Genomic DNA, 16,302 nt, shown 5'->3' with positions numbered 1-16,302 from the left:
TCATAAGGAAGTCGTTTTTTGCAAATGCGAGCTTCTTTAAGGAAGTCGTTATTCGCAAAGACGACTTGTATGGGAGAAAAAAAAATTATATATTGGTATATAGTTTTGAAAAGGGAGTAGATTGGTAAAAAAAATTGGAAAATGGGGTATTGAAAAAAAAAATCGTTTAAATTAACTTAAATGCATTTTTAAATCAGTTTGAAACTGGTTTATAAATATAAATCAGTTTAATATTTAGACAATATTTTTATTAAAATCAGTTTTAAAGTAGCTCTTCAAAAAAAGAATTTTGAAATTCTTTTGATAAAAAAATATTGATTTTTTTCCAAGAAAAATATATGTAAAAATTCCAGATAAAAAAATTTTTCGAGAAAAATAGATATAAAAAATTTTGAAAAAGAAGTTTTGGAAAAAAATCGAAAATTTTTTTATGATTAAAATTTTTTTTTTCGAAGAAAGAGTTTATTTTTTTTCAAGGAAAAGCAAATTTAAGAAAAAAATATTAATTAAGGTTACAAAAATTTTAAAATTGTTAAATAGATTTTTGCATTAAGTTTAGTAAATTGATTTATTTTAAATATGTTGTTCAATTCATAAACTATTAATTGATTTAATTTTTTTTACGATGCAATTCAATTTATCAATATAATTCAATTAACTATATATTTTGCATATTTAATATTCTGAACGGGTATTAGGGAGATTTGAAAGCAACAAAATATGGGTGGTTTCATATTAGGGATCTTAGCTGTGAAACACTTCGATGGTTACATAGAAATCAAGGACCGATTAAAAAACATAATAAAGTCTATTGTGGAGAAAACATCAGCTCAGTTGAGGTACAAACTATTTTGTATAGCCACCCATATTTGACATTGAAAGAAGGATGTGATGCAGATCCTCAACAAATAATTAACTTTTGCACGGATCATAATTCATATGCCCCATTACATGTCTCCTAAAACTGTTATTTTTTGTGATATGCCAAAAACTTCAACAGGTAAGATACAAAAGTTTCAAGTGAATCCATATTTATGCCCCCGGAGAATTCAACAAATTGGTTGTATATCACAATTTTATGAAAATTCATTAGTTGATCAAATCATGTAGAGGCCATGGCACTGTTCAATATTAAGACATCTTTTAAAAGAGTGGATAATGGAACTGCAATTGTATATTTGATTTACAATCTTTATCGCACTAATTAATGATACGTTTAGATCGTATTTGGGATTTCTATAAGAATGAACATATGTTAAACTGGGTTAGGTTTTTTAAGGTTTGAATCTAATCTACATTGAAAATGTTACGTCTGAGTTTGACCTATTACCTGTCAAAAACTCATTGTTAAGGTCTGATTTAACTTATTTCAAAGTCTAACAAGACTTAAAAATCTGTTTTAAAGTCTATTAACTATTTTTATGAAAGCTGACTCCAATCCCTCGTAAGCTTTTCTAAATATACCACCAAGTTATCGTACAATGAACTTAAGTTCCATTTTGACATCTAATATGACATTTTAGAGTATCTAACATTATATCACATCTTATTTCAATTCTATTTTATAATAATATGTTTAAGTATATCAAACATTGATACATATTAACATTTTTCAATTATAGAAAATATTGGCAAATTTAAGATTTTAAAAAATTAATTTATATTTAATTAAATAGGTCAACTTAGTAAACCTAAAAAATGTTATGATTCAAATTTATAAAAATACCTTTATGACCTAAAAAATTCTATTTCATAATAATTATTTTATGATTCAAATCTATGATTCAATAATAATAGTAATAAAAAAAATTAATTTATATTTAATTAAATAGATCTACTTAATAAACTTAAATTTTTCTTAGTAACATGTTGTGTAATTTTTTTAACTAAATAAAATTTTAAAAAAAGCATTAACTTAACTTAAAGTAGTCTTGTCTAAGTCAATCGTATATTAAATCATAGACTCATGTGAGGCGATTAGGGGTGGGAATAGGTCAGGCCAGGCCAAGCTTTGAAAGGCCTGAGTCTGGCCTAAGATGAATTTTTTAGGTCTAAGATGAATTTTTTAGTTCTAAGTCTGGCCTACGGCCTATCATAGACTTTTTTTTCGGTCTGAGCCTGGCCTACGGCCTATCATGGTCTGACCTGTAAATCTATTTAAAAGCCTTATTCGCATTAAAATATTTAAATGTTATATATTTTTTTTAAATAGACTAAAGTAGGCTTTTATATACAAAGAAAACTAATTAAATTATAATCAAATCTAATAAAGTAATAACTAACAAATTGGTAATGCAACAACCTTCAAATAAAACAAAATGAGCCTCATAAACAGTTACACGTATCATCCAACAAAATACATTCAAAGTCCAATGAATGACAAAAAAATGATATCAAATCTTCAAGGTGATTTGTATCTCTTGTTTATCAACCTTAAAAAAAAAATACATATATGTTAGACACTGAACTAAAAAGTAATAAATAAATAAATGAACAAATTAAAAAAAAAAAATGATGCTCTCTCTATACCAATTTATATGATATGCTACCCATATTGATTTACATGATGCTCTCCACATACCAATATTAATGTATGTATATATATATTAAATAAAAAAATGATTTTTCAAATTGATTTTTTAAAAATCTGAAACAAACACCCTTTAAACCCTAAAAAAATGATTTTTGACGTAAACGAATAGATTTTTTCTAGAAACAAATGCACTAACTATTACCTCTCAATGAAATCTCATTGTTCTCAAACAAAATCATATTCACTAATAATATATATATATATATATATATATAAAACTACCCCAGACCGATTTACATGATTCTCCATATATCAATATATATATTAAATAAAAAATGATTATTTTAAACAAAATAATTTTTTAAAAATTAGAAACAAACACACTTTAAACTCTAATGATTTTTGGTGTAAAAGAATAGATTTTTTCGTGAAACAAACGCACTCATTATTACCTCTAAAACAAATTCTTTGGTTTACAAATTCTTTGGTTTAAAATAATTTTTTATTGAAACGCATCTATTATTATCTGTCAACCAAATACTCTCAAACAAACTCAGATTATTACCTCTAAACAAATCTTCTCAAACAAACTCATATTCAATAATAATAAACAATTAGGGTTTTCAAGCTTTATATACTAATAATATATATAAAGATAACAAATAAATAGTATTGATTTTTATAAAAAAATATTACTTTTTATAAATAATATGTTGATTAATGTGCAATAGGGCAATGGAAATTAGAAAGAAAAAAAATGAAGAATGGAGTAAATAATAAAAAATATATATAGGCCGGCTTGTCAGACCTAATAGGCTTTTTTATAAGCCTGAACCTGACCTTTTTATTAATCAGGCCAGGCCAAAAAACCCTGACGAACGGCCTAGCTTATTCCCATCCCTAGAGGCGATATGATATCTCCCCCTAATCTTCTATATCCACAATTATGAATATTCGATTCTTTGAAAAAGTAGGCTTGTTTATTTTTGTAGCAATTGTTATGCTATTTACAATTTAGGAGTTAGGAAAAGGGCTCCACTAATGCACAAAAATAACATTTATGATTAGAGAAAAAAATATCATACACTACAATTATAAACCAATTTTACAACAATTAATAGGAACATTTAATTTTTCCATCTCACCACATAATTGTAACCACCATCATAAAATAATCATATAATCAACTATTTGCATTGGTTCTTTACTAACTTTTTACTTTAAAAAAGTCAAGTCTCTAGTGACCCTAACTCATACAAGTAAGCATTCATCTACAGGATGAAACATTTATTAAATGTGCGTTTGGATCTTAATTTAATGGGATAAAACTTATTGTTGGGTGGAAACTTTACTAGTACATTAGAATACCAATGAAAACAAATAAAATAAAAATAAAGTCGACAGATTACTTCAAATTAACATGACCAGAGAGAGTTAAGTCGATCAATAAGTGGTTGACACCACATTCGAGCATTTGGGATTTAACAGCTAGTTTCATGTTCCTTCACCTGCCAAGTCAGTGATTATGGAGTTATCAAAGTACAAATACAAATGAATAATATAAAAATCAATTCACTTGAAAATATTGAAGCTCTCACAATCAGCCTTAAACTATAAACTAGTTTCAATATAAGTATGTACATGGAAAAAAGAAATAGGAACATCAGAACTCAAATGAAGGTAAAGGAAGATATTACAGTAACAATGTATATAATCTACACCATTTCAGCTCTGATCAACTATAATTTGGACAGATTTCTGATTTTATTTAAATACCCAACATGGCACTTGAACATATTGACCATCCTCCAAAGTCTGAATTAGTGAACATCATGAAAGCAATTGCTAAATCATCTGCTACTGACCAGAGTTCCCCAAAAGACGTTCAACGGCTGCATGAACATTCCCTGAAGTGGCAATAAGAGCCCTTATGTTCTCTTGTGTGTCAAAGAATCCCATCTCTTGAAGCTGCGAAAGCTGGGTGGCGTACAACTGCTCTGGTGGCTCTGAGAAGACAACAAAGTCAGTGAGAGCAGTACAAAATCTAGGCTCGATTGATTAGTAGGTCCCCACATTATTTGAAGATCTTTTAATTAGTTTCATATGTTTGGAAGTTTATAATTGGGTCCTCGTGATTCAAAATATCCAACTGGGTTCAAAATTTATAAAAGCCAAGGGTCAAATCTGATATTTTGATACCTAGGACCCAAATTAACAAATTTTGTTGGCCCCCAAGACTTCTAATAGGCTCCCTAAATTCAGCTTACTTTTAGAAACTTATTACATGATTCCTCCATAAGCAAGAACCTAATTCTAATTAGATTTAAAAAAAAATGAAGAGACAGTTATAAAATTTTAAATATAAAGGCTGTGGCTTATCCGCTTATATGTTTCGATTGGTAGAAATGAATGGAATTAAGTCATATATGTTTCACTGCTTGGATTGTATAAATTAGAATGAAATAAGATGGATGCATGCATTTCATCCCATTCCAAACAATACCTCACTTTTCTTCCTGTTTTTATTGGGATAAACGAGATGGAACAAGCTTTTTCTTCCATTCCATCATCAAAATATCCAAACAATAAAATGATTACTCTATTTTATTCTTTTTAATTTCCACACCAAACCATCTCATTCCATTCAATCCCATTTCATACCATCATGCATTAAATATCCAAACATAGCCTAATTCCTAAATAGTATCAGAATCTACAAATTCACATAATCTAGAATATATTGAGGAAAAAAGTAGTAAACAATGCTAACCATTTGATGTATTTGGAACAGCTAGGCTACCAGCTCCAAGTCCACCAAACATGCTGGATAACATCTCCAACCCCAAGTTGTTTAATGATCCTACCAATAAAACAAGTTGATAATGATTTCAAAGAAATGTTACGACTTCTGCTTGCAATGAAATGACAGTTGCACTATCCAAATTAGCCACCACCTAATCAGTGTTGTCGATGGCGTATGGCCAAAAATCCACTATATAAACACGCCATTTCGGCCTATGACACCGTCATGGCGGATACTCCTTCACAAATTGCCTAGGGTGGTTTTCCAAAAATCTGCCACGACATGGCCGCCATTTAACAACACTACATCTAATTTACAACCCCCCCTTTCATTCAGAGGGACACTACAAGGCCAAACGATTGTTAATGCACATTACCCTCCTAAAGATGGCACATGAAAAATAATTAAGTTTAAATATGGTTTGAGAAGAAAACATGCATGCCTACAATTATTTATGAATTGCCTAACAAAGGCTGAGTAGCTAGTCACCAAAGTATAATTCATAATCAAATTGTCATTTTAGTTAAACAGCAAAACCAAACCCCCTGTAGACCTGAATATCTTCATTCAGAGAACAATTGGAAGAAAACTCCATTACATTCTTCAATGTTCAGCCGATTCATAAAATTATAACTCACCCAAGTATAGATGGATAATCTTAAGATATAGTTAAGCAACTTGAAATACCAATGCAATACTAAAACAACAGCATGACAGAGAATGAGGGATTATCTAGCGTACCAGTGCCTCCACCAGTTTGACCCGGTTCCCTGCAGCGAGATACCATATTAATATAGAAGAAAAATTATTAACAGAAAAAGAAAGAAAATAAGTCAACAAGAACAGACAGACTGTATTCTAACAGAATAAGCCAGCAAAAATGTAAACCACCACAGAACACCTCTAAGCAATTCTATCCACTGCATAGTGTATAGAAATTTGAACCTTATGTTTAAATCAGAGTCACTACTACAAATCCACTTCGAGTGGTATCGTGCAAGGAGTACCATTTGATTTAGTAAGAAGAACAGCACTTCACTTTATAATACTTTTAATTAAGCACACAGAATAAAAAAGCTTTAAATTTTACTTCCAAATACCTGAAACATGATGAATACTACAGAAATTGAGATTTTTAATGGTCATCTCTTTTGGATTTTGGAATGACATAGTAATTTGAGAATTCTCAAAATATAAATGGTATTTCTATAATTGTTAACAGGAAGATATTGACAAATCTTGGTTTCCAAGGATAGACTCATAAAACCATGGACAGTAAAAAGGAAGCTAAAAATATGCATGGCTTTTTGCAAAGTGATCATTTAAAAACAAATAAATACAAGAAAGCTCAGGCAACTACTTTTTAAGAACTTAAGACATTTGACGTTCTTGTGTCTTTTCAAGGATGAGTATATAAGGTCATCCGAGAATGAAAGACAACAATTGTGTCATTACGTACCGTGTTGATTGTTGCTGACCAAGCTGAGACATAAGGGATTGCTGGAAAGACAATAGTTGCTGCATTGTGTAGTGAGACAGGGTTGTGAGAGTATATTAATTAAGGAACTACCAAATTACATGGGCAGCAATATACTTCTCTATCATAATATACCACATTTCAGAAAAATAAACTTTCTGCTGAAAAAAGGTGTAAATTTTCAAAAACTTGGGCAGGAAAGGTTTCATTCAACCATTTGACCTATGATATTGACACACTTGTTCAAATTAGGTCTGTGTGCCCATTACTTTTCCATATTAAGAAGTATCTGTATTCTTGACAAAGAAACTACATACAAACATCTGCTACAACATTTAAATAATTGAGAGTCTGAGTATCAGACCACATACTTATAGCAAAGACATATACCCAATCCTATGCTTCAGATACTACATTCATTAAAACTCATTAATAGATATATTAGATAAATTTGTCTACCTGCAATGTCTCAGGTGATTGAAACAAACGAAGGAACTCTGGATTTTGCATTACATCTCTAAGAGAATTTAAATCAGGCATGCCCCGCTGTTCAGTATTAGCATCAAGAATCTAGAAAATAAATTAATATTAGAACGACCAGGTCAACATGCACATTGCATCTTGTACTTTTACAGGGCACGGTGAATAGAGATACCTGACTCAAAGTTTGGGGGTTGGAAAGCATACTTTGCATCATTTGTGAGATAGCTGGATTTTGCATTAATTGGGTCAACACAGCAGGATCTGGCATACCATTACCCCCCAGCATGCCTTCAAGGCCAGGCAAACCAAGCCCTCCTAAGCCAGGAGGTGCTTGCTGCCTAGAATCACCACCGGTGGTTGATCTTCTGGTGTTACTTTGGGGAGCTCCAGCTGCATCGTTCCCCATCAATTACAGCATTAGTCACAATACTAGCCTCAAAACATAAAAATCAGAAGGAAAAACAATGTCTATAAAAGAACTGGTTAAGAAGGGCGTTCAGTTAGAGGATTCTGGGGGGGTGAAATAGCATCCAAACTTACTTCCTGTAGAGGACCAAGGATTAGGAAGTGGGTTAGTATTCGGTATGGGAGAACCAGCAGTTGTTTCAGAACTAGTGGTTGAGGGATTAGTTGATTGGTCCCTGGCTAGGCCACCATGAGCTGCTGAAATTCCTGTATTACCAGCCATTGTAGTGGCATTTAAAAATGGTTCTTGAACATTTTCATACATGCGTCTCAGCATGTTGAATCCCTCAGGAGAAGATTCAATGTTGCTCATTGCTCTGTCTGTATTTCTCATCATTTCACGCATGATCTCAGGATTCCTTGTAGCTTCAAGGGTCTGGCGGAGAGTGCTGGGATCATTAAGTATGTGTGCTAGCTCGGGGTTTCGATCCATGAGCTCTTGCATCTGTGGGTTGTTCATTATAAGATTCCTCACTATCTCGGGATTATTTACTAGATTCTGCATAGCAGGTGTGTTCATCATTTCTCTCATTAAATTTGGGTTAGAAATAAATGGTTGCTGCATTTGTTCAAGATCTGGAAATCCGTCACCAAATAAGCCACTCCCCCCAGTGCCATTGGTACCTAGTCCAGGGAACATTGAAGCACCAAAACCGAGCCCTCCCAAACCCCCACCAACATTAGCTCCAGCGCCTCCAGAATCATTTGTTGTGGTATTTGTGCCACTACTGTTGGTCCCACTATTTGTATTTGTAGGAGCAAAGCTCCGAACCAAGTGGACAGCGTGATCTGCCTCCAAACCTATAAAATACAAATGCAGATATAAAGGAGTACTATATAGTTTACAAAATAGATAGAATAAACGCAGTCAAAGGCTATGTGACTATCATCAATGCATAGTATTATTTTATAACAGTTCAGAGGCAGACAGAGAAATAAATAACCACAAAATCACTGCAGGGTTTAAAAATATGCAATTACTAAAATATGTGTGATGAGTGAACTTGACCTAAATGACACAAACAATATTCCAAATCAAAACCAGTAGTTAAACAATTTTACCCTGCCTCTCCAAGCTTCATTTTCAGAAATATAAATTAAAAAAATAGCATCAATATATTACAAATTCAAATCTTTCCCAAATGGAAGCATGAGTGACAAAATAACCTCAATAGCACTGACACTTTTAGTCCTAGTCTCCGACATGTGTCGGCGTCCCACACCACACCTTCATTACATTCAATTAATTCATTTTCTCAATTAGTAATGGTATCGACGGGTGAGTGTCAACCCGTGTATGCTTCATAGAAAATAACACACTTCACATGTCACATGTGACCCAACATATTCCATTGTAAACTGCTTAGTAAACCGTTCTCCTAAAACTATAAGCATATTCCACATCACAATCCTAATCAACCATAAGCTATGCATTTTGAGTTAAGTCATTCTATTTGTCGAACCAACAATTCATTAATTCATCAATTCAAAAACTATCAAAATCCATATTAATCCTCTGACAGACCATAGAATCTATAATCTATATTAAATTCATAAAAATTAAATAAAAAAACAAATAAAACTACATCAAACAGCATCAAACCATATCCATAGAACAAATAAATGAAATCGAGATCGGAAAATTGAATCACCATAGCTTTGAAGCGTTTGATCGTCCTTCAATATACGTCCCTTGTAAATGAGGCGTTGTTGTTGGGAAGGGATATCACTTTTACGCGCAATGAGATCCTTGAAGGATCCAACGGTGGAATCGAGGGAAACCTGAACCGAAAATTTGGTACCATTGGAGCATCGAACGTTGATGTTAACACCTTCAACTTCGCACTTGGATTCCGAAGCAGAATCATCAACGGCACTATCACCTCCCATGGTGTTTCTCTCTCTTTTTCCCTTGTCCCTAACCTAGCACGGGAGGCGTGTGACCACGCTCTTGCGTTGAAAGTATGTATTGAATTGAATCGAAGGAAAGGGGGAAACAAAACCCTAAACGATAGAAGAGAGTGTACAAACAGAGAAGAAAGGAGTGGAAGCTGCAAATTTGTTTGTTTCAGAATAATAAAAAAAGGAAAATAAATTATGATATAGACTACTTCTTGTAACCGAAGAAAATTAATATATACCATCTCCGCATTATTGATCTCCATTCGTATGATTGAGATGATAGGTAATGTATTTTGTATTAAATGAATGTTAAAGAGTTAATTCATTTACCTATTGATTTTAAAGAGTTTTGTTTAAATATATTAGTTTTGGGTGGACCGTATATATATTAAACGACTAAACACAAATTTTGGTTCTTGAGATAAATAGCATATTTAAAAGTTTATATTATAAGGATTTTTTATAAATTATTTTTATGATGCAATGAGATAAACAAGTGGTTTTAAAGTTTTAATTTATATTTAAATTAGTTTATTTAAGTTTATTTATTAATATAAATATTTATAAAACTGTTTGGAATAATTTATAAAAACAGTTATTTAACTAATTTTCATAAATTATTTTAGATAGTTTATAAAAATAGTTTAACTTTATTTTACATGTTATAAAAATAGATTATACTAAACTGCTTATGTTATAAAAATAAATTGTACTAAATGTTTATGATGTAATAACTTATGTTATAATTCATACAAAAATAATCTATAATAATTATCTAAAAAGAGCTTATGATGTAATACCATACTTAGAGCTTATAGATGCCAAAGTATTTATGATAATAGATAATCTCAAATTTTTGCTCTTTAATTTTATGATATTTTATTAAAATAGAAGATAATTTCATCTTTCAAAAATTTTCTCTTTCCGTATTATAAATCATGTGGATATTATATAAATGATAAGTTTATATTTGTATTATCTAAACATAATTAACAATACGATGAACTTTCAAAGTTTTGCTACTTATCGAAATACATGATAATAGAAATAGGTTGGATCGAGTTAAATTTTGTTAAGTCTGAGTTTTATCTGTTAAAAAATTCAAGATCTAAGTATGGTATGTGGTTTGTCATAGGTTTACATGTGTAAGTCTGAGTCTGACCTTGATAAAAGTCTAATATAACATGTTAAGCTACTTAAAATGCTATTTTATGTTAACATTTTTGAATAAGGAATCAAAGATATCTTTAAACATATTAACGAGTTAATATGTCAATGAAATTAATTTCTATTTTGATATTTAACATGACATTCTGAATAATATGACTTTATACTTTTCCTACTTCAATTCTATTTTATAATAATACATTTAAATATATTAAAAACTAAAAAATATTAATATGCGTAAATTACTAAAAATTGAATAAATATAACAATATTGCTACCAACACCCCCTAATTTACTACCCACACCCCTCAAATGTTTTAAAAACTTAATATTCCCAAATTACCCTCCCCTTCTTCCTCTTCATTAACGTAACTCATCTTCTTCTTCTTCTTCTTTAATTTATCTTCATCATCTTCATTCAACACATTCTTCATCTTCTTCATTCAACACATTCTTTATCTTCTTCATTTTATTCAACCTTAACCATCATTATCATTAACCATCTTCATAAATCATCATCAATCATCATTAACCATCTTCATAAATCATCATCAATCATCATTAATTATCATCAATCACCATCAATCCCCATCAATCATCATTAACCATATTCAAGATTTTGCTAACATTTACGTGAACTAAGTTCACGTAGGTTTACGTAAACTGAATTCTAAAAAATATCTGTGAACTCAGCTTACGTACACGTACGTGAATTCACTTCACGTAAACTTACGTGAAATTGAGTTCACGTTGGTTTGATTTTCAATCTTCAATGATTTCCAAATCTTAATTCACACGTACGTGAATTAAGATTGCGTATATACTGAGATGTTTACGCAATTTCAGTTCACGTACATGGCTTATTATTCAAGATTTTGCTAACATTTACGTGAATTCAATTTCACGTAAGTTTACGTGAACTAAGTTCACGTAGGTTTACGTAAACTGAATTCTAGAAAATATCTGTGAACTCAGCTTACGTACACATACGTGAATTCACTTCACGTAAACTTACGTGAAATTGAGTTCACGTTGGTTTGATTTTCAATCTTCAATGATTTCCAAATCTTAATTCACACGTACGTGAATTAAGATTGCGTATATACTGAGATGTTTACGCAATTTCAGTTCACGTACATGGCTTATTATTCAGCATTCAATGATTACGCAATCTTAGTTCACGTAGGTGTACGTGAATTCAGATTGCGTACACTATGAGGATTCAAGTTTCAAACTCCATTGATTACGCAATCTGAGTTCACGTATATGTACGTGAATTCAAATTGCGTAAAGTCTGAGATTTTTAATTTTTTTTTAAACATACGTGAACTAAGTTCACGTAATTTCAGAACGTACGTGAACTGAGTTCACGTAAAATCCCCAGATTTACAAAAAAAAATACGAACCAAAATACAGAGCAACAAACATACCTTTTTATGTAGTTTTAACCACAATGTGATGATCAAACTGATGTGTTGTAGGTTATGAGTGAGTGATGTAACTTTTTAATGATTTTGAGTTTTGGTTAGTGAGGTATGATGATTTTTATATGTGAGTTATGAGGTGTGATGAAAGTTGATAAATGTGAGTTATGAGATAATAAATGTGTAACATTGATGGCAGGGGCATTTTAGGCATTTTGATTTTTTTTTTAATTTTGAGGGGTGTGAATATCAATTTGGGGGGTGTTGGTAGCAATATTGTAAATATAAATAACAAAAAATCAAAATTTAATATAATAACTAGAGTAATAAAAAATATGATTTATATTTATTTAAATAGATCAGTCTAATAGATTAAAAAGACTTATTATGTAATTTGCAGTTTGACTTTTTTTTAACTAAATAGTATTTTTTAAGAAAAATTAGTCTTGTCTATTTTAAGGAAAAATCTCGTCTGTCCTAAATATAACGTAGAGTATATCGTAGACGTCTGTCGGTCGACCTAACATATTTCATCCCTATTCATACAAAAAGCTTACATATATCCAACATGCATTCGACCAACCAAAAACAAGGTAGAGTTCATACGATCAAAATAGAAACAACATGAAAATCTTCCTTAAGAAGACAATTTAGTTTTTTTGGATAAAAAAAGAAGGCAATTTACTTAAATTAACCAAATTTATAAATTAAAATTGGTAAATTATGAATTTCAACTTATCTCCCTCTTTAAACTCGTTTACAACATGAATTTTGTGAGGTTGGTTATCATATTGATGGATGCAATACAAAATTAAAATATTTAAAAATTTATTATAAAATATAATTATAATATAAATGAAAATTATGATAAGAAATAAACGTAATTGATGTAAATTGAGGTGGTTCAAACCGAGAGATTACATTTAAATTGTTTAATTGATTAATGAACTTCAGTTAAATAATTTTTTTTTGGAGAATTCAAGTTTGAATTTCTGCTAGAACAATATTTGATCAAATTTTACTAATTTTTTAGTCGAACTTCCAACTATCAAAAATTTCTTCTCCTTAGAATAGGAAGATTAAGATAAAACAAAAATTTAAGATAAAAAAATGTAATCTAACTAAAAATATTTAATCTTCATGATCATCCAACCAATGAAAAAATGTATATAGAGATGATTTTTAACAATTTATTCATATAATTGTTTGCTCCTAAATGCATTGGTTACTATTATATGCGTATCTCGCTTAAATTTCCAACAAAACAAAAATATATTTAATGTATAAGTGTCAAAGAGATTTACGTATAATTTGCACACTAAACTATAATTAGTATATATATTAGTTTGAGACTTGTGTCATGTAAGAAAAATATTCGGTAATTTAATTAAGATCTAAATTTTAATGATACGGTGTACTCATATTAAGTTTAATATTGTACTTTAGAAAAAAATCATCAGGATAATTGCAATAACTTTAATTAGTTTAGAACCTCGTAAAAACAATTAATTGGTTTATTTTTTTGAATAAAAACAATGAATTAGTTTTTAAAAATATATAAATAATTTTTTTTGGCACAAGAATAAATAAATAATTAGATTGTTGTGTCCTAGAAATAAATATTATCTTCATATCGTATTTACTTATTTATTTGTAAAAATGATAAATTTCAATCTACAAATGATCGAAAAGAATACAATGATAAAAATGAACATATTACAAAATTGTACTAACTTATTGTCCTATTAAAATCAAAGTATAACAAATTTCTTAAAATTTTAATCTATCTTTAATGCCATAACTGATAGAATAAAATTCACATATATGAAACTAAAAACTATAAATTTATGTAAGACTAATTATTTAATCTATCAAATATACCTTGTTGTTCAAATACACCACAGAACCTGCATTTCCTTTTCGGCTTTTCTTTCGCATGTTTTAAATTTGTTTTTGACTATGGGTTGTATCCGGAATATTTTCTTTCATCTTGAATACTAGTTTACATTGATGTCTTATAATTTATGTTTGTCTTTGCCATTCTCAGCTGCATGTTTTTTGTCTTGTCTATTTGTAGATTTTTTATTTATTTATCCTCTTTTAAAAAAAATAAAATTAAAAGGCTCTATTTTAAAATTAATATATAAAAATATCTTACTTTTTTAAACCTTCAAAAGGTGGTAGAGTGGAAATACAATCATGGAAAAGATGAATTTGTTTCCCTTTTAAGAGGTCGCATATACGAATACGACCATATAGTCATGCAATTTATAAACAAATAAAAAATATATTAAATTCATACATAAAATATATTAAAAATATCATACAGGTAGGGTCACACTTGAGTTCAATTTTCATCAACAATTACTACAGTCATCTGAGTACATAAAAAAAAGCTACCGTTAGATTAGGGATGGCAATGGGTAGGGTTTGTTTGGGTAGGGTACTATAGTACCCGTCCCTATACCCGCGATTTAAAAAAATACTCATACTCGTACCCGTACCCTCTTGGGTATCAACTTAAATACTCGTACCCTTACCCTCTGGGTACCTAAGTGCCCGTACTCGTACCCATTACCCACGTCTTAACTAAAAAAATCGATAAATAAATGATATTGTTGTGATTAAATTTAAAAATTATCCAAATATCTTAAATCCAATCATAAAGTATTATAAACCCAAATATTTTATAACTTAAAACATTTCAAATTAACACTCATTACAATACATATTCAAATATCCATAATAATATTTTATGAAGTTGTAAGTCATAAGATAATATTATTCGAGATTTGTAAAAATAATTGATATAAAGTTGCAAGTATAATTATAAAGTCACAATTAATAAGACATAACTATTAGTTATAAAATCACAATTATTTACCTATTCATCATAATCAGATTATTAAAAAATTTGCAAACGTTTATCTTTCAATTATAAATATTATAGTGGTCAAATAATATTAATAGATATTAAAACATAAAAGGAAACAATTAACTAAAATAAACACTAATAAAATAATAAATAAATAAATAAATAAATAAATAAATAAATATTATATTTATATAAGTGTGGGTGCGGGGCGGGGCGGGGTGGGTACTATAGTATCCGTACCCGTACCCGCACCCATACCCGCTTAATTTTGCGGGTAATTACCCGTCCCCATGCCCATATCCATTATGCGGATTTTTACCCTACCCGTTGTGGGTTTTTTTGCGTGTACCCACTGGGTCTGGGTCTAATTGACATCCTTACGTTAGATCGACATGAGACGTGACATTGACGATAATTGGGACTAGGTTTGGAAAGTATAAAATTAAACATTAGAATGAACGTGACAATTACGTATTTCAAAGTCAATTCATAGAAAGTGTTTTACACCACAACACATAATATATAAATTGATTTAAACAACGTACCAAATTATTTATTTATGTCGAACAATATCTATGTGATCCACGTTTGCATCCGTCAACAAATCCTCATGTTAACTCAACCCCGAAGCCAACCCCACAAGAACAAACCATGCACCAAAGTGTCTTCATCATCGCCTCACTTACATATCGAACCATGCATTCCATATTATAGTCCACCACCACCACACCTACAAACCCCTAAATAAGATCCATATTATATCGTCCACCAACACCACATCTACATACATCTGCAGAAAATGCTGACTCAATATTATGTTTCGTCAATGCTAGAAATATAAACCCTCGATTACTCGACAGAACACAAGATTTTCTATAATTTATTTGGAACTTATTACACAACTCTTGAGTCGACTTATGCTATTTTTGATTTCGTGTGTAACCCCGAGGCTCAAAGTTATATAAAGGCATGTGGTAATAGCTCTAATTCACACAAAAATTATCAAGGATTTGAGTTGCATACACTTTCAATTATCGAAAACAACATTGAGGATAATCATCAAAATGAGGACCAACTAGAACAATCTCAAGTCGTTCAAAGAACTAGACGAGTTCTTTGACCGCCTAGATTTGGGACTGGGGGCATTTAGATGGAAATGGTTAGTTAAAATTT

General features: G+C 30.3%; 1 protein-coding gene across 1 annotated transcript; it reads right to left on the bottom strand.

The window, feature by feature from the left end:
• Nucleotides 1-4,085: 4,085 nt before the first annotated feature.
• On the bottom strand, nucleotides 4,086-9,836 carry LOC101515162 (ubiquitin domain-containing protein DSK2b-like). The gene is made up of 8 exons (XM_004509374.4): nucleotides 9,414-9,836; nucleotides 7,837-8,562; nucleotides 7,469-7,686; nucleotides 7,273-7,383; nucleotides 6,796-6,854; nucleotides 6,078-6,106; nucleotides 5,304-5,393; nucleotides 4,086-4,539 (listed from the first exon to the last, which is right to left on the bottom strand). Exons 1-8 carry the CDS (start codon nucleotides 9,649-9,651, stop codon nucleotides 4,391-4,393), a joined length of 1,620 nt encoding a protein of 539 aa, XP_004509431.1. The 5' UTR covers nucleotides 9,652-9,836; the 3' UTR covers nucleotides 4,086-4,390.
• Nucleotides 9,837-16,302: the final 6,466 nt, after the last annotated feature.

Source organism: Cicer arietinum, chromosome 7, assembly GCF_000331145.2.
Source record: "Cicer arietinum cultivar CDC Frontier isolate Library 1 chromosome 7, Cicar.CDCFrontier_v2.0, whole genome shotgun sequence".
NCBI classification, from domain to species: Eukaryota; Viridiplantae; Streptophyta; class Magnoliopsida; order Fabales; family Fabaceae; genus Cicer; species Cicer arietinum.
Note: the sequence above shows the minus strand (reverse complement) of the source record. Positions and strands in the feature narration are given on the sequence as shown.